Genomic DNA, 25,929 nt, shown 5'->3' with positions numbered 1-25,929 from the left:
AGGCGGCCGCTCCATCCTCAATGCGCCTGCACCGATGATGTCACATCTACACCCGGCGCTGGCGCATTGAGGATGGAGCAGCCGAGCAAGCGGCCGCCTCTCAGTGCGCCTGCGCCGATTGAAGACAGGTACGGCACAGGCGCGAGATTTTGAATTCAAACAGGGCCAGCAGAGAACGATCGCGTTCCCTGGCCCTGTCAATCACACTGCGGAGGGGGCGTCTTTAGGATCGGAGGATGCGGCTGCTACCAGCAAGTAGCCGCCATACTTGCTGGTAGCAAGGAAATTTGCATATTTTAAAAGCACGTTTTAAACACAATCTACTGGACCAAAATGATTAATTAGATTATGTAGGCATAAATCGCAGTATAGGGATTATAAGTAAACAAAACAAAAAAAAACTAAACGGTTTAGTGGGGTGACAGAAGCCCTTTAACCTTGAACATGCCCCTTTGAATAAGTGATTAAATTACAGAGAATCAGCAGCATGCATGTCATGATCATTGGGTCTGTTGGATTTCTATTACACTACTACACCTGCTAGTAAATTATTTGCCATGTAGAAATATCATTTCTACCAAAAACAGTGATTGATCAGGTTAGTGACTGCTATTATTTTGAACACAACTGTATAATAATATATTTGATCTGATATACCTGTGTTAATAATCTGGCCTAGTCCATTCACCCTGTATAGGCTCTGTCTCTGTAGCAGTTCTATGGGGCTTTGTTCTATCTGGTCTCAATTATTAATTGTGATGTATTGTTATATGTAATAATTAATAAAGAAGTTATGTTTTTACTACATGGAGTATTTCTCATCTTATGGGGCTATTGGCATCTCTCTAATCTATCCAGATCCATCTGTAGCAGCGTACACATTTTAGTGTCATCTTCATTAAAAAAAAAACGTCATCCATTGATTCGCCGCTGTCAAGTCTAGAACTTACCTCTTCATAGAAAACTGATTAAATTAGTTTGACATGACCAATCCCTCATGAAGCCATGCTGAAATGGCGTTATTTGCTTATTTTTATTGTGTAGCATCTCTCAGAAAACCTTCAGTTTACCCACGACAGATGTGAAACTTACCGGCCTATAGTTTCCAGGCTCTGTTTTTGAACCTTTTTGAATATTGCTATTGTACATTTGCTAAGTGCCAATCCGTAGAGCGCGCCCAGTCATTATAGAGTCCTTAAAAGGGTTTTCCAAGATTTTTTTTTAACTTATGATCTATCAGTATGTGATCAGTGGGGGTCCAACACCTGGCATTCCCCCCACGTCCCTATCTGCTGTTTTGCAGCTGTCCTGCAGCTTAACCAAGCAAAGCGCTGTACATTGTATATCTGCTGTGCTTGGTATTGCAGCATTCACTTGAATGGGGCTGAGATGCACCTAAGCCATTCACTTCTGTGGGGCTGAGCGTGATACCAATGTACGGCACTGTGCTTGGTAAGCTGCAAGGAGGCCGTGGAGCTCACAGGCGCATGGGTGCCTTCCCAAGCAGCTTGGGGGTCAGACCCCGACCGATCAGATACTGAGACCTAGCCAGAGGATAGGTCATTAGTATCAAAAGCCCAGAAAACCCCTTCCCACAACTTAATGTACCTGTACACCAATTTGCCGAGAGAGCCTGCTGGTGATTGGTTGAGTTCCCCTGTAACAGCTGGGGTCAGAGATAACTCTAAGGCCTCGTGCACACAAACGTATTTTCTTTCCATGACCGTTCCGGGTTTTTTGCGGACCATACGCGGAACTATTAATTTCAATGGTTCCACAAAAAAAAAGGAAGGTACTCCGTGTGCATTACGTTTCCGTATGTCCGTATTTCCGTTCCACTAAAAAATAGAACATGTCCTATTATTGTCCGCATTACGGGCAAGGATAGGACTGTTCTATTAGGGGCCAGTTGTTCTGATCTGCAAAATACGGAATGCACACGGAGGTCATCTGTATTTTTTGCCTATCTGTTTTTTGCGGACCGCAAAATACATACGGTCGTGTGCATGAGGCCTAATACTGAATATTTATGCCTTAGTCAAGGGGTTCGTCGGTGTGATGACACCAAAATGGTGTCCTTTAAAACTCGTCTGCCAAAGCACATGCCTCTCATACAGCTACATACCTCTCTCATACCTCTACAGCTGCTTACATGCCTCTCATACAGCTACATACCTCTCTCATACCTCTACAGCTGCTTACATGCCTCTCATACAGCTACATACCTCTCTCATACCTCTACAGCTGCTTACATGCCTCTCATACAGCTACATACCTCTCTCATACCTCTACAGCTGCTTACATGCCTCTCATACAGCTACATACCTCTCTCATACCTCTACAGCTGCTTACATGCCTCTCATACAGCTACATACCTCTCTCATACCTCTACAGCTGCTTACATGCCTCTCATACAGCTACATACCTCTCTCATACCTCTACAGCTGCTTACATGCCTCTCATACAGCTACATACCTCTCTCATACCTCTACAGCTGCTTACATGCCTCTCATACAGCTACATACCTCTCTCATACCTCTACAGCTGCTTACATGCCTCTCATACAGCTACATACCTCTCTCATACCTCTACAGCTGCTTACATGCCTCTCATACAGCTACATACCTCTCTCATACCTCTACAGCTGCTTATGTACAGTTTTACAGAATGTGGAGCATTTATTATAAAGGGTGCACACAGTTTTGGTCAACTTGTAACCTATATTACTATCACAATCACTATGGCTTCACATGTAGGTTTGTGTGGCAATTTTAGGAGCCATAATAGAAAGAAGTGGGTTGGAAGAAAATGAAAAAAATATAAAGGAACAATGCTTTTTCCTGCTGGATCTACTTCTGCTACAGAACTGCCACAAAATCCTATGCGCGAACCCACCCATAAGTTGCACTTCACATGTACAGTGCCAATGAAGTTACATACAATGATGCACTGATCAATGTGTAATATATCACATTTATTACAAATGCATATGTACAAAAGTCCAATGGATTCTCCTTTCCGTCCCTTCTCTTTGCCGTGTCACATGAGTGCTCCCGTCACATTAAAGCCCAGCTTTCACAAGGTTCACGAGAGTTATCTTTTCGCCTGATAACGTATGTGCAAGAAGTTCGATTTAGAACGACTTCACAAGCCTGGTCTCTCACGAGTGGTTTCAGCGTCCTGTGGAGAAGTTTATGGTTAGTATTTCTTGGAGAGTAAAATCACAGGCAACACGTTCTATGATCAGGAGAACAGAGATAAGGAGCCATCAGCTGAGCTGCCTGACGGGTAACCGTATAAACACCGATCCTGGTACTAAAGAATATCAAGGTTATACAGAGAAAGGGGCTGACCAATAGAAAAAAGGATTTTTAGGTCAAAATGAGTACAAAGCAATCATTTAAAATATTGCCACCAAAGGTGTCCATTGCCTTTAAGTGTGCTGTGTTACTACACTGAGCGCTGGCAGTCCCTGTCCCTTGTTCTAACTTTCTTACTAAGGCTGGGTTCACACGGGCGTTGCGGGTGCGTTTCGGGAACATGCACGATTTTCCCCCCGCCAGTGCAAAGCGTTTAACATGGTTATAAGGGAAAATAATAGCATTTTTTTTACAGAATGCTTAGAAGGTCAATTGAGGGTTAAAAAAAGAAATAAAAATTAACTCACCTCCTCCAATTGATCGCGTAGCTGCCGGTCTCCTGTTCTTTCTTCAAGGCCTGTCAAAAGACCTGTGGTGATGTCACTGAGCTCATCATATGGACCATCACCATGTAATGAGCACAGTGATGTCATCACAGGTCCTTAGGAAAGAACAGGAGACCGGCAGCTACGCGATCAATTGGAGGAGGTGAGTTAATTTTTATTTATTTTTTTTACCCTCAATTGACCTTCTACTTAGCATTCTGTATTAAAGAATGCTATTATTTTCCATTATAACCATGTGATAAGGGAAAAAAATACAGTGAATAGACTTTCATCCTAGCAACCATGCGTGAAAATCTTGCTTGCGGATGCTTGCGATTTTCACGCAGCCCCATTCACTTCTATAGGGCCTGCGTTGCGTGAAAAACGCACAATATAGAGCATGCTGCGATTTTCACGCAACGCACAAGTGATGCATGAAAATCACCGCTCATGTGCACAGCCCCATAGAAATGAATGGGTCCGGATTCAGTGCGGGTGCAATGCGTTGAACTCGCGCATTGCACCCATGCGAAAAACTCGCACGTGTGAACCCAGCCTGAGAGACAAGCGCAGGGAGGAGAGCTAAACTAGCAGAGCTGGTGCGGCTGAACGCACGTCATTTGGTCATAGACAAAGCAGAGATATGGCATATATAATAAGACTGGCTGGTGTTTTCTGACAAAAACTAAAAACATTTTAATGGATGCACCCAGTGGCAGCAGGCCCAGAAGCAATGGGCGCTTCCATAAATACAGATGGAAGCGCTCATTGCTGAAGCTCTGACACCAACATACTACAGCGGGGCAGGGAGCAGAGCGCATAGTGCCCTGCCCTGCCGCCTGAAGCCTATTCGGTAGTGAAATCCCGGCGCAGGCGCACGTGATGATGTCATCGCGCGCGCCTGTGCCGGGACTCAGCGAGCAAGCGCAGGTAAGTATTTAGCTTTTAGTTTTTTGTTTTGTTTTCTTTTATGTGCCATGGGGGACATGAGGGGGCCGAGGTGCACACAGGAGGACGTGTGGGGGGAAAATATGGTTGGTACTGTATGGGGGCAATTTTTTTAATTTTATTTTATGTGCCAACTTTGGGGGACATGAGGGTGGTGCACACAAGAGGACAGGGGGGGGGATATGGTGGGAAACTGTGTGGGGGGCAAATTATTATGGATGGGATTACTATGTGGGGGAAAAATTACTATATGGGCAATGTGGGGAACACTGCTGTGTAGGGGGCAGTGTGGGGGACACTACTGTGTGGGGTCAGTGTGGGGGACACTACTGTATGGGGCAGTGTGGGGGACACTACTGTGTAGGGGCAGCAAGGGGACACTACTGTATGGGGGCAGTGTGGGGGAAACTACTGTGTGGTGGCAGCGTGGGGGACACTACTGTGTGGGGGGCAATGTGGGGGACACTACTGTATGGGGCAGCGTGGGGGACACTACTGTGTCGGGGCAGTGTGGGAAACACTACTATGTGGGGGACACTACTGTATGGGGCAGTGTGGGGGACACTACTGTGTGGGGGCAGTGTAGGGGACACTACTGTGTGAGGGCAGCATGGGGGACACTACTGTGTGGGGGGCAGTGTGGGGGACACTACTGTGTGGGGGGACACTACTGTGTCGGGGCAGTGTGGGGGACACTACTGTATGGGGGCAGCGTGGGGGACACTACTGTGTGGGGCACACTACTGTGTCGGGGCAGTGTGGGGGACACTACTGTGTGGGGGAAACTACTGTATGGGGCAGTGTGGGGGACACTACTGTATGCGGGCAGTGTGGGGGACACTACTGTATGGGGGCAGTGTGGGGGACACTACTGTATGGGGGCAGTGTGGGGGACACTACTGTATGGGGGCAGTGTGGGGGACACTACTGTATGGGGGCAGTGTGGGGGACACTTCTGTGTGGGGGGCAGTGTGGGGGACACTACTGTGTGGGGGGCAGCTTGGGGGCCTTTCTATTGGGGAGGCACTATAGGGGCCATTCTATTATTTCTGGGGACACTATACAGGGATTATTACCTGTAGCACAATATAGGGTGTTATTATTACATAAACAAATACAATTACAAATACATATAAAACCAAGAGTCTATTTACCCATTATGTGTCTCCTCTGGGATGGCGCCAACCACCGAAACACGCGTCTATTTATTTGATATTCTTATGCACTTGCACTTTATTATTGGTTATGTATGTAATTGAGTCGCCATTTGTGTCTCCTATGTGGATGTCGCCTCTTTCCCTGCACTTGTGTTTATGTATGAATTGTCAATTCTGAATTATGCCAATAAATTATATTTATATTTCATGCGGTCTGGTCATTTTCAGTAGGTACACAAACATTTGAATGGGGTCTTGTTTATATTACAAACATTGCTAAAAGATCTACCAGCACATTTTAGGATGGAAGTGTGGTAAGTGGTCCCTCTCATGGAATTTAAAGGGGTAGTGCCATCTAGGACATTGATGGGAGAGCAGTGCATGGCCACACTTGGTTTGCTGCTATGGGACCGCTGGAAATAACTGAGCCAGCACTCAGCTGTCTTCAGAACTCCCATGCGCGGCTGCTCTTCATTCACTTTTGATGGCCCCTTTCTGAAGGTCCAGAGAGGGGAAACCACATCTCACATTGATGGCATATCCTAGAGATATGCCATCAACATCGCAGATGGGAATACCCCTTTTGATGCTTTATTGGGCATCATAAAACCTGAGACCTCATTGTGACTTTTGTATACAAATAAAACCAATCTTCACATATTTATAAATTCACAGCCTTGTGAAGAATTACCTGCTGCAGCAGTCAACCTCGCCATTTGAATCACAAGTGCATTTCATGCATTCTTCTTTAAACCATGTTGAATTTACAGCTCTTTTGATGTCTCCATCCATGCACCCTATAATAAACCAAGATGTATGAGTTGAATATTTTACCAGTTATATCCTAAATGAAAATATCCCCATGATATTACTATTCTTGAGCATCTTTTATTTGTTATTCCTCTTCTTTATGGAAAAATTGACTTGTTATAACGAGATGTGCCATCTACATGCACATCACTCCTGCTGGCCAATCAGCAGCCCAGCGGTGACGTACCTGTAGACAGTACGTCACACTTCAGGTCAAGGGTGGACCAGAAGCAGAGAAGAGAACTCCGCACTAGAACTGGAGCATCGGTGACAAGTACATTGATATTTTTAACCCCTGCACCCCGTGTGGACATTCCACAAGGGTTTCTTGGTCTAAAGAACACTTTTAAAGAGAATGCGTCATCAGAAAATGACCTATCGTTTAAACCAAGTTTTTATGTTAAACATATTTTTAAAGAATATTTGGTGGTTATTTTCCTTGTCACTGTATTTTAAAAATATCCTAAAATCCTGCAGTTTTCACACTGGCCACTAAGCCTCATTGTCACGGTCCCTCAGGTGACTGATGTCAGGAAATCAAGTAGATTGGCTGAGCGTGGAGGAATCTAACAGCCTCCTTGATTTCTCTTGATTCAGTGTTGATAGGGTTAATGACCACTTCCCTTTTCTCAGCTGTTGCTCAGTGGTCATCACTTCTGCCCTTTATAGTCTGACCCTACCCTTCTGACTATGCGGTAGATAGCTTCATTTGGGTTTGGCTGAGCTGGTGTGAGTTTGTCTCTGGTGTTCCTACTTGTCCGTCTCTACAGAAGTTAAGTGTCGCGTTTGTTATATTCCCTGTTGTTTGTATCTGGGCCTGAGACAGAGACTTCCATTCGTCCATCTTCGGAGGAATGGGTTGTCTCTGTTCCTAACCTTTTCCAGGGCCTTATAGGGATATGACGGCCTAGGTATCCTGCATATGAATATTCCTACCTTCAGGGTCTATTCATATTGATAGATAGTTAGGACCTGGATTAGGGTTGTCTAGGAGATGACCTGTTTCTTCCCTAGTTTCCAGGCCCAGTTACTGTTCCCCTTCCCTCCTTTGTTCAGTGTGGAGTTTCCCCCCCTCATTGATCGTGACACTAATAAGTGCCATGTCTTGGTCTGTACAGATTGCCCTTCAGCAGTCATCCCATTATCATCACAGACCGGATTACAATGACAGATACCATAGATAGATAAACAGATAGATAGACCCAAAAGTCACAATATGTGAAGGTCACATCTTACAGTGCATTTGGAAAGTCTTCAGAGCCTTTCACTTTTTTATATCTTGTTATGTTGTGGCCTTGTGCTAAAATTTAAAAAAAATCAAGTTTTCCCCCAATAATCTGCACTCACTCCCTAATGAGAAAGTGAAAACAGAATTTTTGGAATTACTGCAAATTTACTAAAAAGGAAAAGCTAAAATTTCACATCGGCATAAGTATCTAGACCTTACTATAACCCTTGGGTTTCCCATTTCTTTTGATCATCTTTGAGATGTTTCTATACCTTGATTTGAGTCCACCTGTGATAAATTCAGTTGATTGGACATGAATGTCTCCAAATGACAATGCATATGAGAGCAAAAACAAAGCCATAAGGAGGAAAGAACTGTCTGTAGAGATCAGAGACGTGATTGTATGGAGGCACAAATCTGGAGAGGTGTACAAAAATTTTCTGCTACAGTGAAAGTTCTCAAGAGCTCAGTGGCCTCCATAATTCTTACGTCATATATGAAGAAACCGCAGCACTCACTTGTCTTCAATTCTGTGGAATTTATTTCACCGCTTGAGAAAGACCATTACGGTCGAAACGTCGCATTATTGCTGGTGAAATAAATTCCACAGAATTGAAGACAAGTGAGTGCTGCGGTTTCTTCATATATGAAGCATCCAAGGGGGAACTTCAGACTGGCTCCCAACACGGCTGGCACCACCACAAGATAAAGTTTTGTTTATTTTTTCGCTGTACTGCTTTACGCATTTTTTTCTACTCCATAATTCTTAAATGGAAGACGTTCAGAACAACCAGGGTTCTTCCATTAGCTGGCTGCCCCATTAATCTAAGTCATCAGTGGGAAAGGACCTTAGTAAGAGAGGTGACCAAGAACGCAAGGGTCACTCTGGCTGAACTCCAAAGATCCTGTGTGCAAAAACTTCAAGAAAGTCAACCATCACTGCAGCACTCCACCTCTCTGGGCTTTATGGCAGAGTGACCAGAAAGGATACTCTCCTCAGTAAAGGCATATGGAAGTTTGCAAAAAAGCATCTAAAGGACTCTCAGACTGTGGAAAATAAGATTCTCTGGTCTGATGAAACCAAGAATAGACTTTTTGGCTTCAATTCAAAGCATCATGTTTGGAGCAAACCAGGCACTGTCCAATACCATCCCCACAATGCAGCATGGTCATGGCAGCATCATGCTGAGGGGGTGTTTTACAGCAGCTGAGACAGGGAAACTGATCAAAGGAAAGCAGAATGGAGCAAAGTACAGAGTTATTCTTAATGAAAACCTTATCCCGAGTGCTCTGGAGCTCGGGCAGAGCAAAAGGTTTACTTTCCAACAAGACACAGCCAACACAACAGAGGACTGGCTTAGCGACAACTTTGTGAATATCCTTGAGTGGCCCAGCGAGAGCCCTGACCTGAACCCAAGTGAACATCTCTGGAGAGACCAGAAAATAACTGTTCACTAAGGGTCCCCATCCAACTTGAGAGGATCTGCACAGAAGAATGGCATAAAATCCCCAAATCCAGATGTGCTAAGACTGGAGGCTGTAATCGCAGCCAAAGGTGCTTCAACTAAGTACTGAAAAAGGTATCTGAATACTTATGTCAATGCACGATTTTAGTTTTTAATAAATTAGCAAAGATTTGAAACATTGTGTTTTCACTTTGTCATTATGGGGTACTAGTTGCAGAATGATGGGGAAAATTTAAACTTTTATTTTATTTTAGCACAAGGCCGAAACATAACAAAATGTGAAAAAGTAAAAGGGTCTAAGGACTTTCCAAATGCTCTGTATCTACTCCCTCCTGACCTCTGCACAGGTCTTAGAGAATGTTTAGGAAACTTTATCATAGATGTCAATGAGTCCACTTCACACTATTATGTCTATGCCCCAGGGTAGCTACTGTATAGCATATATATCCAGCATGGTATTAATTAGACCCCTAAAATAATATTTTATTTGGTATACGTTAAGGCAAAAGCCTTAAAGACCGCCTGGTGCATAGCCACTACGTTCCGCCTGTCAGGGAGGGCACTTGGTTAGAACGTAAACCCCTCGGGATGTTCAGATGCGGCGCATGTAAAGCCTGCCAGTACATATCTACGGCTAAGACCATAACTTGCAGTGCCACAGGACAGACAATTGACATCAGGGACTTCTGTAGCTGTCGCAGCAAAGGGGCTATTTATATCTGCCAATGCCCCTGCCCGAAAGATTACATAGGGAAAACGATACGGGAACTACGCAGGAGGGTCTGTGAACATATAAATGATGTCATTAATAAAAAAGTCACTCCAGTGGCTTCCCACATCAATGACATACATGGAGGGGACCCTCTCTGTCTAAAATTCTCCGTTCTGGAGCTCATACCACCTTCACCCAGAGGTGGAAACTGGGATAAGAAAATCCTGCAGAAGGAATGTGTGTGGATACACAGATTTCACTCTCAGGCACCCACTGGCATTAATGAAAGGTTGACATTTTCCTGTTTTCTATGAGATATGACAGTGCCCGTAATATCCCTATTTCTGTTCCAAAAAGCCTGGCTTCATGTGAAGATAAGAAATGTACCGAAGATTAGACCACATGCGTGAAGCATGAAAATAACATATCAGATTGGACATAAGTGACGCAATATTGGGTCACTGTCCATAGGTTAACCACGCACTCTGGTTACCTCTCTATAGGATGCACATATAAAAATCCACTGTGCCATATGCCGGAATATATATTTTTAAGTGTTTACATCACGAGCTCTATACTGTTAATATGAGGCATCATATGATCTGGGTGCCTAATATATGCACCTACCCCGATACTGTTGACAATTTCTATATGCTGTGGGGTCACACACCATGGCCATGATATATATATGATGGCCATGCATGCGTGAATGACAGCATGAAACAGCAAGTTATACCTGTCAAGTCCCATCAGAGCCATGATAGGCTAAATAGTCATACACCTGAACAGGATTAAGGACTAGGTGGGACTGAGCTATCGGGGAGTGAATATCATATGATACGTACTGCATCTTGTATGATCACATACCCATCTATATATAAAGGAACTGTAGGGAGTTAGGTCGCAAGATTGCAGGACCGGAAGTAGCCCCTTGGAACGCACGTGCGTTCCAGCATCCAGGAAGGAGATGCTGGCTGAGACCGACAGGAGCGAGCACTTCCGGTAGTTGGAACGCATGTGCGTTCCAGGAGCAGGAAATGGAGCAGAGCCTGCGTCCAATTAGCTATCAGTGACGCGATGCGGCGGCTCTTTTAAATACAGCCGACGCACCAGTGGAAATTCGCCTACCAGGGGGGACATGGATCATAGCAGAGACTCCACCATGTAAGTAGGATATATCTGTAACTAGAGGACCCACGAACTCTATATATATTCTGTGAGTACTAGCAACAATGCCTACCACTAATGATGCACTTTATCTATAGTGTATGCCTTGTCAAGCTACCATGACAGGGGACCAACAGAGGTCAATTATATCCACCAAACCGTGAGTTTACACTTACCAGTAAATGCATTTATATCTAGATGTGTATACATTGAAATTGAGTGTGATATACATCTGTTTCCTGTCCCATATAGGATGTGGATATAGATGTGGATATCAGTATCTACACGTGATGGAGTCCTAAACAGGCATAAGTATTATTATCGATATTAATATATCTTTGTGTCTTCACCCCTGGTAGAGCGTCTCCTTTTCCCTGGTGCATTCAGGCTTCTAAGCCGGCATATATCTCTGAGCACCGATTCCATGTGACCCAGCCCTATACTGGCAACTTTTTAGTCACATATAATGGCTTGCACATGTAATATATAATTACACCTCCTGATGATCCCACAATCTACACGTGGGTGAAACGCGTCGAGGCAAGTGAGGTGTTTGACTATAACGTCAACCCTATACAGTGTATGGTTATAACACCAACACTGAATAAGTGTATGTTTGTGTATTTCTGTATTTTTTGTGTTTGTCTGTATCACTGTTGTGTCTCTATCCGTTTAATTCCCATCCAGTCTATTCATATAGCTGACAAATATAATATCCTAATCCCTTACCTACAAAACCAGTCCACATGCCTCTTTTCACCTCTTATAGGGAGCAGGAAGGGCTAGCAGCATAGGCACGCGGACAGGGGGCCTCCACCATCAGGAGCCCTCCCTGGGCTAAGGGCTCTAGGACAGGGGTAGATTTAGGGACAGTGGTCTCCCCATACCCCATTTAACAATCTTCCTTGGATGTGGTTTATGGTCACTTTTTGTTTGTATGTCCTATAGTTTAAATAAGTGGATCCTTTAGGGATTTTTTTAACGTATACCAAATAAAATATTATTTTAGGGGTCTAATTAATACCATGCTGGATATATATGCAATACAGTTACCCCCATATATCAATGTTTATTGATTTTGCTGGATTTATATAGCTACTGTATAGCATTTCTCTAAATGCTCTTAGCAACAGCTCAGGCAAGATGGTGGCCCCCATAATAATGTTCAAGATATAGAATAACAAAATCTACAATCAGAAAATAAAAACTAAATTTCATGTTTGGAGGAACATGGCAACAGAAAAAAAGAAAATGTGCCAGTATCTGGTTTTAAGTAACAAAAAAAATATACAGTACAGACCAAACGTTTGGACACACCTTCTCATTCAAAGAGTTTTCTTTATTTTCATGACTATGAAAATTGTAGATTCACACTGAAGGCATCAAAACTATGAATTAACACATGTGGAATTATATACATAACAAAAAAGTGTGAAACAACTGAAAATATGTCATATTCTACGTTCAAAGTAGCCACCTTTTGCTTTGATTACTGCTTTGCACACTCTTGGCATTCTCTTGATGAGATTCAAGAGGTAGTCACCTGAAATGGTCTTCCAACAGTCTTGAAGGAGTTCCCAGAGATGCTTAGCACTTGTTGGCCCTTTTGCCTTCACTCTGCGGTCCAGCTCACCCCAAACCATCTCGATTGGGTTCAGGTCCGGTGACTGTGGAGGCCAGGTCATCTGGCGCAGCACCCCATCACTCCCTTTCATGGTCAAATAGCCCTTACACAGCCTGGAGGTGTGTTTGGGGTCATTGTCCTGTTGAAAAATAAATGATGGTCCAACTAAACGCAAACCGGATGGAATAGCATGCCACTGCAAGATGCTGTGGTAGCCATGCTGGTTCAGTATGCCTTTAAGGGCCCTTTACACAGTCCGAGAATTAAACAGATCATCACTAAGGAGTATTCATAGTAACGCTCGTTAGTGATGATCTGGTGGTGTAAATGTACCCCCAATTACCAGATGACCTGGCGAAGCACTCATTAATTGGGAACTCTTCACTGGGAACGCTTCCTTCTGCTTGTACGTTGTTCCGTGTAAAGGGCCATACACAACTTGAGGCTGACCTAGTGCATGTTCCAGGACACTAATCGTAGCAATACATGATTATTTACCATCATACTAACATTGTTTCTTATGGATGAGCATTCATAGCTCTAACCCTTTATAAATCTCCTTGATACTTACCATCAGGTTTTTCACCTGGACTTGATAGTCTTGCTTCTCTGTTATAACAGACACCATTGCATAAGGACACCAGGAGACTATAAGTCAGTAGAAAACCCGCCAAGCTGCCCTGAAAGGCAAGACCATAAAGACTGTTAATTCACAGACATTTAAAGGGTCATTTTATCTCACCTTTTAATAAGCCCTGACGGGTGGTCTACAGAACGCTGTTTGCATAGCTTCCACTCACGGAAACAGCAGAGTGCCAGCCTCTCAGCCATTTCTGTAATTCTACCTACGTCTGGCTGGCGCTTACTGTGCACCTTTGCTCCTCCTGCTTCTTCTGCCAGCCCCAGTTTATCCAATCCTGTCAATTCCTTTAAAGGGATTGTATCATGTGAAAATGACATATTACATTTTTTATAGTATTGGTGATTTTTTTAGGTGAATTTTGACATATAATATTCCAGTTATTACAATTGCCACTAGAGTACACACAATAGGTTATCTCTGTGTGTCACTTGTCAGCTTTGATGAGTAGATTGTGTCAGGAAGAGCGGAGTCATCTCATGCTGATTAGACAGTGGGTGAGTTATTGACAGCTCCATTGTGTAATTGTAAGTTTAGATAAAGTAGAATAGCAACGCTACGCACTGTGTGCATCTCCGAGTCACTCACTAAACTGTGTATAATAGGGGTTGTACTTCACCACTTCCTGGAGACTGTAATAGACTATGGCCTCTCTCTATCAATTTACTCAAATGGATTACAGTTGTTAAAATGCACACACATCATGATGTATAAGAAGGTTATATAAGAAGGAAGTCTGTGTCCAGGGTTCGACTGACCCACCCGAGTACCAGAGAATCCTCCGGTGGGCCCAGGCTTTTGGGAGAAAAAAAAAACCAATTTGGAGCAGCCATTGGAGCTAATCACTTGCCACTAGAGTCTAATTCTTTGATTCAAAAATCTATTAAAGTGCTTCTGTCATCAGAAACATGCTTAGTAATCTGGCTGACATTACATATGTATCAGCTAAATCTAACAGTGTTACTCTCTTTTTTCTAGGTGCCTCCGTTTCAGAGAAAAAGTAACTTTTTTTATGTAAATGAGCCTCTGGGAGCAATGGGGATGTTGCTCCTACTACTAGAGGCTCCTCCTGCCGTGCTGTGGGGCCAGGCAGTGTTCACGTCATCCTGCCTGGCCCTGACTTTGGCAAAAATCTTATACCTGTGCAGTGCCGTTCAGTGTGCGGCGCAGGCATAGTAACGGAACGATGCTCGCCATCCATGGACTTCCTTACTGTTCTTTACGGGTATACTGCCGGCGCAGATTTTCCCAGAAGTCAGGGCCAAGCAGGATGATGTGACCACTGCCTGGCCCCACGGCACGGCAGGAGGAGCCTCTAGTAGTAGGAGCAACACCCCTATTGCTGCTAGAGGCTCATAAAAGTATATTTTTTTCTCTGAAAGGAGGCACCTAGAAATAAAGCGGGTAAGACGGTTAGATTCAGCTGACATTGGCACATGTTTAACGTCAGCCAGTTTACTATTGTTTCTGATGACAGAAGCCCTTCAAACATTGTTAATGATATAGGGGTAATTTCAGGAATAATTTTCTCTGGTGGGTCCAAGGAGTCCAAGGAATCCCAGTACAACACTGTAGTGTAAAATGTGTAGAGAGGCTGAGCACTCTCCACATGGACCACACAGGGACTAACAAAAAAAAATACTATTGATAATATTTATTACACCAAATTATAGATCAAATTATTTGAAAAACAATATAACAATAAAACACAATAAGCAATAAAATGTTAAAAATATTTAGATTAAGAACAGCATCATAAATAACTGGATATACAATGGCATGCAAAGGGTGCTTGATACAACTCAGATTAATGAATGTATCCTGATTGAGTGTAAAATCGATAACGGTTTTTTAATATATATAATATTGTGATAATATTTAACCCCTTTATGTTTTATATGATATCTTTTATATTATACATTGTGATTATTTAAGATGATTGTTATTATTGTATAGAATATATATACACATGTACAATAAATAGAGACAAGAAATTGTAAGAAACGCATAGAAAACGCATAAAAACCGCATCTGTCGAAGAAAATCGCACCTGCGTTTTTTGAGAAAATGGCACTGATGTTCCAGAAACTGTGTCAAAAACTTTTAAAGAGAGCTATCTCTGGAAAACCATTATCTATAAAAATTGTCATCTATGGATATATTTGATATGCATCTTCACCCTGTATTCCATACCAGGTTTTACATGCAACGGCCCATACAAGCTGTCAGATCCATCTCAGATTTTCTACCTTGCTTGATCATAGAGGATGTTGGGTATAAAAAGGGGTAGACCCCCCTTTGCGGGTTACCACTGAGGAAGGGGCTAGGAAAAGACCCCGAAACGCGTCTGTTTTTTAAAGACCCGCACATCAGCTGATGGACGTCCTGATCCCAACAACTTGAACTGAGAATCCTACCCTGATGAACTTTTATGGCATATAGCGAATATCTTGACCTTAAGGGTCCATTCACACGTCCGTTGTTTCTTTCCTGATCTGTTCAGTTTTTTGCTGAACAGATCTGGACCAGATCTGGACCCATTCATTTTCAATGGGTCCTGAAAAAAAAATCTGTCCGTGCTGTCCGTTTTTTTTCAGGACCCATTGAAAATGAATGGGTCCAGATCTGGTCCAGATCTGTTCAGCAAAAAACGGAACAGATCAGGAAACAAACAACGGACGTGTGAATGGACCCTTACATCGACAGAGTCACGATCAAAGCCATATTTATTTCACACTTGCGCTACATCAGAGTATTTCTACACTGAGGGCTGTCAACTCGCCTACACTGCTCCTGCTGAATCGCCAATAACAGGTACTGCCGAATCTGACACCATTAGCCACGTGGGACGCCACTGTGAGCTTGAGGCAGACGGCAATCGCAAGTGTGATGATTGTTTTGCCATACAGGGGATACCCATCTAATATATTGTTATAATCGAATGGAATAATCGAAAGAAATCATCGAATTTAGTCCGGACATTTATCGAATATCCCAATACCCTCTTCAATTTTCCTTTCATACTGTCGATTATCTAATATCGAACCGTTATCGATTTTACACTCAATCAGGATACATTCATTAATCTGAGTTGTATCAAGCACCCTTTGCATGCCATTGTATATCCAGTTATTTATGATGCTGTTCTTAATCTGAATATTTTTAACATTTTATTGCTTATTGTGTTTTATTGTTATATTGTTTTTTCAATAATTTGATCAATAATTTGGTGTAATAAATATTATCAATAATATTTTTTGATTTAGTCCCTGTGTGGTCCATGTGGCGAGTGCTCAGCCTCTCTACACATTTTACATTTTCCTTTGACTGGGTGAGTCATTAGGCTTGGTAGCACCCACCCATAGCCACAAGCGTTAGTGAGCCACCATACTTTCTATATATACTATTCACGCCTCAACACTGTAGTGTGTCTCTTATTGGCCACCTCCAGGGATGTTAAAATCTATATACAGGTCCTTTTCAAAATATTAGCATATTGTGATAAAGTTAATTATTTTCTGTAATGTACTGATAAACATTAGACTTTCATATATTTTAGATTCATTACACATTAACTGAAGTAGTTCAAGCCTTTTATTGTTTTAATATTGATGATTTTGGCATACAGCTCATGAAAACCCCAAATTCCTATCTAAAAAAATTAGCATATTTCATCCAACCAATAAAAGAAAAGTGTTTTTAATACAAAAAAAGTCAACCTTCAAATAATGATGTTCAGTTATGCACTCAATACTTGGTCGGGAATCCTTTTGCAGAAATGACTGCTTCAATGCGGCGTGGCATGGAGGCAATCAGCCTGTGGCACTGCTGAGGTGTTATGGAGACCCAGGATGCTTCGATAGCGGCCTTAAGCTCATCCAGAGTGTTGGGTCTTGCGTCTCTCAACTTTCTCTTCCCAATATCCCACAGATTCTCTATGGGGTTCAGGTCAGGAGAGTTGGCAGGCCAATTGAGCACAGTAATACCATGGTCAGTAAACCATTTACCAGTGGTTTTGGCACTGTGAGCAGGTGCCAGGTCGCGCTGAAGAATGAAATCTTCATCTCCATAAAGCTTTTCAGCAGATGGAAGCATGAAGTGCTCCAAAATCTCCTGATAGCTAGCTGCATTGACCCTGCCCTTGATAAAACACAGTGGACCAACACCAGCAGCTAACATGGCACCCGAGACCATCACTGACTGTGGGTACTTGACACTGGACTTCAGGCATTTTGGCATTTCCCTCTCCCCAGTCTTCCTCCAGACTCTGGCACCTTGATTTCCGAATGACATGCAACAGTCCAGTGCTGCTTCTCTGTAGCCCAGGTCAGGCGCTTCTGCCGCTGTTTCTGGTTCAAAAGTGGCTTGACCTGGGGAATGCGGCACCTGTAGCCCATTTCCTGCACACGCCTGTACACGGTGGCTCTGGATGTTTCTACTCCAGACTCAGTCCACTGCTTCCGCAGGTCCCCCAAGGTCTGGAATCGGTCCTTCTCCACAATCTTCCTCAGGGTCCGGTCACCTCTTCTCGTTGTGCAGCGTTTTCTGCCAGACTTTTTCCTTCCCACAGACTTCCCACTGAGGTGCCTTGATACAGCACTCTGGGAACAGCCTATTCGTTCAGAAATTTCTTTCTGTGTCTTACCCTCTTGCTTGAGGGTGTCAATGATGGCCTTCTGGACAGCAGTCAGGTCGGCAGACTTACCCATGATTGCGGTTTTGAGTAATGAACCAGTCTGGGAGTTTTTAAAAGCCTCAGGAATCTTTTGCAGGTGTTTAGAGTTAATTAGTTGATTCAGATGATTTGTTTAATAGCTCGTTTAGAGAACCTTTTCATGATATGCTAATTTTTTGAGATAGGAAATTTGGGTTTTCATGAGCTGTATGCCAAAATCATCAATATTAAAACAATAAAAGGCTTGAACTACTTCAGTTGGTGTGTAATGAATCTAAAATATATGAAAGTCTAATGTTTATCAGTACATTACAGAAAATAATGAACTTTATCACAATATGCTAATTTTTTGAGAAGGACCTGTATATACAGAAGGACGTATATATGTGTGTATGTTAAGCGACTCAAAAACGCAACCATCGATTTCAACAAAACTTGGTATACTTATCCCTTGCTACCTGGAAATAAATCTTGTGGGGGTCACAGCTCTCTAGGACGTATCATTCCTGAGATACATGTATTCCCCAAAAATGACCTGCATTAGCCAATACAAGCCTGCAAGTCTTTCTCTTCATATCCCAACTGCCATACACACGGTCACATGTCCCTTACCAGCCAATAGAAGCTCGCAGGCCCTTAGTCTCCACATACACACAGTTTTACTCCAGGTTTCCATAACAACCAAGCCATTTTTCTTCACTGATGTAGGTCAGCTTTAGGCTAGGGCTACACAACGACATGTGTTGCGCAACAATAAGTCACATGACACATAGGGCACAACTACACTGCTACATGTGTCGTGTGACATTGATGTCGCACCAATGTCGCGCAACAATTTTTATAATGAAAGTCTATGGTGTTGCACTGCGACATGTGACACGCTGCGACTGCGACGGAACAGTCACAGAAAAATCCATCTTGGATGATTTTTTTGCAACTGTCGTGTCGCAGTCGCAGCCAGGGCCGGTTCTAGGCGAAATGGGGCCCTGGGGCGGAGAACAATAAGGGCCCCCCCCCATGACGCCCGCCCCCGCCACACCCCCGCCCCGCCCCCGCCATGACGCTTGCTTACTTTGTGGGGCACAGTGTAGCGCTATACTGTACATTGTGGGGCACAGTGTAGCGCTATACTGTACATTGCGGGGCACAGTGCCCCCAATGATGCCCCCCGGGCCTCAATGTCAAATTTCTCCCCCTCCATGTCACGTCATGACCCCCTTCGCGTCACATTATTCCCCCCCCCCCTTTCATCATGGCAGCACACTTCCCATCCTCCGCCCCCCCCCCCCAAATGCACATTTCTCCAGTCCAACTGACTCCAAACAGAACCAGGGCGGGCTAGTACACGACTGGAACGGGTGAGATTGTGCCTGGGATGGATCCGATCCAGTTTAATCAACCAACCTACCAGATTTGGGATGGATCACAATCCAGTTTAAATCAATCAGTTACTGGTAGGTTGGTTGATTAAACTGGATCAGATCCATCCATCCCAGGCACCATCTCACCCGTCCCAGTATACTAGCCCGCCCTGGTTCTGTTTGGACAGTTGGACTGGAGAAATGTGCACGGGAGGGGAGGGGGGGGGGGAATGGGGCAGTTACGGGTAGTTCCAGTAACTGCCCCCCCCCCCCCCCCAATGCACATTTCTCCAGTCCAACTGACTCCAAACACAAACAGAACCAGGGCCGCAGTGAATGGATGATGGATTCATTAACAACAACCAAACAAGGGTACTTTCACACTTGCGGCAGGACGGATCCGGCAGGCTGGTCTCCCTGTCGAATCCGTCCTTCCGCTGTTTCGCCCCTATTGACTATAATGGGGACGGGGGCTGAGCCCCAGCGCAGCACGGCAAAAGCCGCCGGACTAAAAAGTTGGACATGCAGGACTTTTTAGTCCGGCGGCTTTTGCTGTGCACCATCGTGCTGCGCCGGAGCTCAGCCCCCGTCCCCATTATAGTCAATGGGGACAGAGCAGCGATATGGCGATATAGCGGAAGGACGGATCCGCCTGGGAGAGCAGCCTGCCGGATCCGTCCTGCCGCAAGTGTGAAAGTACCCTAACCAATGAATTATGAACCTATCAGACTGGAACTTGGCTGGGGGCGGCGGGCCTTCCCTGGCGCTGCTTGATTGATTTTCTTTCTTTCTTTACTTTCTTTCCTTTCTTTTCTTTACTTTCTTTTCTTTCCTTTTCTTTTCTTTCTTTTCTTTTCCTTGCCCTGCTCAGTGCACCCTGCTCTGGGCGAGGGGGCGGAGCCTTGTGCCTGCCTGTGCCGTGCATGCCGCTGCTGCTCCAGCCTCCAGACAGTCTTGACTCTCTGAAAGAGACCGAATCAGCGGCAGCGGTGCAGGCACAGCAGCCACCTGCGCCCGGCGGGGGGCCCCCTCCAACACTTGACTCACCCAGAGTGAGTAAGTTAGTTTAATGTATTAATTACATTACTGCCGGCTGCCGCGCGGCGCCGGCTGCAGCCCGCAGAGTCCAGCAGCACTGGCTGGTCTTGGCTGGCTGGCTGTGAGTGTAGTGTCAGACTGTCAGTGTGTGACGCAACGCAAGTCACAACTGACAATAAGAATAGTAAGGCCGGGCCGGCGCTAGGGGCCCCCTAATGAGCGGGGGCCCGGGGGCAATTGCCCCCCTTGCCTCTATGGTAGCGCCGGCCCTGGTCGCAGCGTGTCACATGTTGCAGTGCGACACCATAGCCTATCATTATAAAAATTGTTGAGACAAAATGTTGCACAACACATGTTGTGTAGCCCTAGCATTAAGGGGGCAGGGTACTGTGGAGGTCTCTGTTAAAGGGGCGAGCACTGTGGAGGTCACTGTTAAAAAGGCATTCACTGTGAATGTTACTGTTAAGGGGGCAGGCCGCTGTGGAGGTCACTGTGAAAGGGGCGGACACTGTGGAGGTCACTGTTAAGGGGGCAGGGGCCACTATTAAAGGGGCAACTGCTGTGGAGGTCACTGTTAAGGCAGCAGGGTATTGTGAGGTCACTGTTAAGGCAGCAGGGTACTGTGGAGGTCACTGTTAAGGGGGTGGGCCCCTGAGGAGGTCACTGTCAAGGGAGTGGGGTGCTGTGAAACTCACTGTTAATGGGGCAGGCTGCTGTGAAGGTCAAAGTTAAGGGGATGGGCTGCTGTGGAGGTCCCGATTTAAAGTGGCGGTGCACTGTGGGGGAGAGTGTTAAGGGGTGGGGGACTGTGGAGTTCACTGTTAAAGGGGCAGGGTGCTGTAGAGGTCACTGTTATAGTGGATACTGTCAATATCTTTTAACGACACACACAAACATTAAATGAAATAGATGAAATATACCCGTGCAAAGCCGGGTTCTTCTGCTAGTTAGAAATAAAAAGCTACAAAACCAAAGAAGAACAAACATTTCTGTTATGTCTAATTAATAAAACTACAGTTAAATATGAAATATTCACCTAAAACATGAATGCCCATGTGAATGCTTATGTGTAAAAGAACTGTAACCTGTACATCCAGGCACGAGTACATTAAAGGCGAACAGCTGTTCATTTCCTTCTTATAGACCTTGTTAAAGAGAACAAAGGATCCAATAAATCTAACACATATTTGGAACCAGAATCATCCTGTAACCTCTACTGACACGTCTGTTTTAATAAGACCTGCACCGTCTGACACTGGCAGCACTGATTGGATAGTGTCAGACTGTGCAGGGACATCCCCCAACTGGTAACACCCATCTGAACCTTCACGGCAAACTGCTAGAAATTCATTCATAAATTCTAGCAGGAATAATAAAAGGAAGGCACTCACATCATAGAGTCATGAGAATTGCTATTATAAGGGGTATGTAAATAGTTGCTAAAAAGGCATGTCAAGAGGGGTTACAGGTCCTCTGTAAAGAGGACATTGAATCACAGGCAACCGCTTTGAAGTAGGGACCCTCTTAAAAGTAAGATGCCCTTTGGTATCCCACTAAGGATTTACATATTAGTGCAATGCCTCTAAATCCTAGAAAGATCAAACTTTTCAATAAGTAAAGACAATGCAAAAAAATCCACTAATTCATCAACTGCAAGATAAGCAGCAGTTCTCGCCAGACACATCTAAATTACTTTCTCATGTTACCTTAGATAACTTTAAGGAGGTGAACCAAAGAAATGACTTACCACGATGGATTTCTGATGCATGATTAGGAGACGACACAAGTTTCGTGCACAAGGGGATCAGGTCTCTGTTCTTGATGTGAACCTGAAACTGAATGAGTAAGAAACCTTTATATTGTTATTATGAGTAACCTATAAAAGGTGTGGCTTCAGGACGCAGAGTTGTGGCACTCCTACTAGTCTTAGATGAAGGTGATCATTTGCATATTACTCATGAAAAAAGCTATTTTTATGAGTTCCTGACGTGCTTTCTTTGTTGTCTACTAAAATATAATCAAATCCAACTGAAATAATTTAAAGGGGTTTTCCAAGAATATACAGTCCATTGATGGGCTGCCTTTAGGAAAGGTGACCAGTGTCTGATCGGTGGGGGACTGACCTCTTTTATTAGCAGAGCATAGGAGTTGAAGCTGAACAGAATCAGCCACCCATTTGGCCTCTGATCCTGGATAAAAATTGAAGGGGCAAAGGACATCCACAATCACACTTTGATGCCCTTCTAACAATGTACTTTCCTCAAAAAAAGTCTTTCACATAATGCCAAATTATAGTGTAGGTACTTACAGACACTTGCATCATATTGTTTCACTTTCACTACATAGTTACATATTTAAGGCTACTTTCACACTAGCGTTCGGGCGGATCCGTTCTGAACGGATCCGCTCATAATAATGCAGACGGAGGCTCCGTTCAGAACGGATCCGTCTGCATTATATTAGCAAAAAAAAGCTAAGTGTGAAAATAGCCTGGGACGGATCCGTCCAGACTTTCAATGTAAAGTCAATGGGGGACGGATCCGCTTGAAGATTGAGCCACATTGTGGCATCTTCAAACGGATCCGTCCCCATTGACTTACATTGAAAGTCTGGACGGATCCGCACGGATCCGCACGCCTCCGAACGGCCAGGCGGACACCCGAACGCTGCAAGCAGCGTTCAGCTGTCCGCCTGTCCGTGCGGAGGCGAGCGGAGCGGAGGCTGAACGCCGCCAGACTGATGCAGTCTGAGCGGATCCGCCTCCATTCAGACTGCATCAGGGCTGGACGGCTGCGTTCGGGTCCGCTCGTGAGCTCCTTCAAACGGAGCTCACGAACGGAAACCCGAACGCTAGTGTGAAAGTAGCCTAATACGGTTGAAAAAAGGCATAAGTTCTTCAAGTTCTACCAGGAGATGGGTGGAGATGTGAATTAGAGGTAGAGTGAGACCCAGACTTCTACCCATTTTTTTTTTTTACAAGCATTCATTTTGCTTTTAGATCTAAGACTTCAGCTAAACCCTTTTTAAAACCATCCACTGTTCCGGCTGTGACCACGTCCTGATGAAGTCTATTCCATAGATTCACAGTTCTCACAGTAAAGAAGCTTTGACACTTCTGGAGACTGACATTTTTCTTCTCCAGTCGAAGGCAGTGCCTCATTGTCTTTTGAGGTCATTTTACATGGAACAGCTTTTCACAGGTTTTTTTTATGTACTCTATTATTTTTAAGAATTTTTCATTATCTTTTTCTATGAAGGTGATATTCAATGAGTAAAATTCTTTGGGGGTCATATATTAAGACCAGCGTTTTAGACACAGGTTTTAATAACCCCTGCCCTGGTAGTGGATTCGCCGAGGTTATGTAGAGGCACCTATACATCGCTTCCGCGCGTCTACCACTGGTCTAAATGTAAGCCAGCTTTCTTGCTGGCGTAGATTTAGAACATTTTCTACACCTAAAACGGGCATAAAAAATTATAAATGAGACGGGCCTGCTGGCCTGCCCCCCTTTCCTGCCCACATCATGCCCCCTTTTTTTAGACCTGGCATGCACAAATTACCTATACGCCGCAATCTGTGACAGACTGTTGTATATCTGATAGTTAATGAACCCATATGTCTGTAGGAAAATGGCCAAGTGTGGGGGCTGAAAGTGTGCTGGCAGTAAATAGACCCAGGTGTAAACCCAGTCTTATAGTGTAAGGCTCGGTTTGTACGTAATTTTTTATGCAGTTTTAGAAGCCAAAGCCAAGAAAAGATCATAAACAAAGTAAAGACTGAATCTACCCACTTTTGGAATCTGCTCCTTCTTTGGCTTCAAAAACAGCATCCAAAAACCTGAACGTGGAAATTCGGCTTACGGCCCTTTTTACATGGAGAGATCGATGACAAGTCGATCGGTGCATATATAAAGTGCCCTTTACATAGGCCAAAGCAAACTGTATGGGGGTACGTGGATGTTCTTAAACCATGCATTTTGCATATCCCCGAGATATACTGGCAACAAATTAATATTTTTTTATGTTACAGTGGTTGTCCAGGGTGTTTTAATGGCCTATGGGATTCGACACTCCACACCCCGCCGATCAGCTGGTCTGTGTTACTCTGCTGATGGAAGTCAATGGGAGCAGCGCTGTAGTAGTGAGCTCCCACCTCTACAATCTTGATGATGCTGTTTAGCTCCAGCACTGATTTTCGTTGACAAAGCTACATAGCCCAGCTGATCATAAAGGGTAGGAGGTGTCGGACCCCACCAATCAGCTAGTGATTGCCTATCCTTGGATAATCACTTTACATGAAGTATCAAATCTGACAATGGCAGAGTGTTCATTTGTTGCCTGATCATTTGGGTCTTAAGGTGGGCTGATGATCAGGAACGAGTATTCTTATTGGATGTTGCAAAAGGGCCTCACTGATATTATTATCTAAAACTAAACTAAACTTTCTTTACAGCGGTTTCCCAGCCCTAATTTAGCAATTGTGAGGCCCCAGTGTAATCCAGAATCAACTGACCATGTGATAAAGTATGAAACACTGTAGATTACAGGATAACAAAGAGGTTAGATAGTATCAAGGAAGACATGCTGTCTAATGAAAGCATATGTGCTGCCAAATATGAAATCATTCTAACCTAAAATATGTTACTATCACCTTTGTAATACTAATTAGATTTCCCCTCATCCAGTTTTTAATTCTACCAATACAGAATATGAAGAACCTAATTTAAATGGATCCAGTAATTTATTTTTCTAACTAATCCTGCACAATATCTTCTGCAGGGAATTGTTAACAACTCCCACTATAGATGGCACATGGGAGCTTACTCTATATTGTCCTATTAAGCATGCCGTAAGCTCATAAGCTCCCTCTAGTGGCAAAGCAGGAAGCCAGCGTGTAATCTTTTAAATAATGGGTATGCACAGTATTAAAAAAAATCTCTGAACGCTATAAAATGAATATAAAGAAATTAAAGGGGTTGTCTCATCATGAACAATGGGGTCATATTGCTAGGATATGCCCCAATTGTCTTATTGGTGCGGGTCCTAATGCTGGGACCCACACCTATATCGAGAACGGAGTGCCGCAAGGTGGTGGCTGGAGGACTCCGGTCCGGCCATCACTGAGCTGGCTCCCCATAGAAGTGAATGGGAGCGTACCGCGCATGCGCGGCCCCCGCTCCCATGCATTTCTATGGGGCTGACGAAAATAGCCGAGACAGCGCTCGGCTATTTTCGCCAGCGCCACAGAAAGTGAATGGAGGGTGGCTGTGCATGCGCAGTGCACCCTCCTTCACTTGTCGGGCCCCGTTCTCGATATAGGTGTGGGTCCCAGCAGTGGGACCCGCATCTATAAGATAATGTGGGCATATCCTAGCGATATGCCCCCATTGTCCATGATGAGAGAACCCCTTTAAGTAG

At 44.2% G+C, this 25,929-nt stretch overlaps 1 protein-coding gene across 1 annotated transcript; it reads right to left on the bottom strand.

Moving 5' to 3' along the window:
- Positions 1 to 2,636: 2,636 nt before the first annotated feature.
- LOC122942407 (beta-microseminoprotein-like) lies at positions 2,637 to 22,345 on the bottom strand. Its single transcript, XM_044300016.1, has 4 exons — positions 22,259 to 22,345; positions 13,369 to 13,477; positions 6,482 to 6,587; positions 2,637 to 3,180 (listed from the first exon to the last, which is right to left on the bottom strand). Exons 1-4 carry the CDS (start codon positions 22,277 to 22,279, stop codon positions 3,057 to 3,059), a joined length of 360 nt encoding a protein of 119 aa, XP_044155951.1. The 5' UTR covers positions 22,280 to 22,345; the 3' UTR covers positions 2,637 to 3,056.
- Positions 22,346 to 25,929: the final 3,584 nt, after the last annotated feature.

The sequence above is a fragment of the Bufo gargarizans genome, chromosome 6, assembly GCF_014858855.1.
Source record: "Bufo gargarizans isolate SCDJY-AF-19 chromosome 6, ASM1485885v1, whole genome shotgun sequence".
NCBI lineage: Eukaryota > Metazoa > Chordata > Amphibia > Anura > Bufonidae > Bufo > Bufo gargarizans.
The sequence above is the reverse complement of the archived record's forward strand: the minus strand, read 5'-3'. Positions and strand labels throughout refer to the sequence as shown.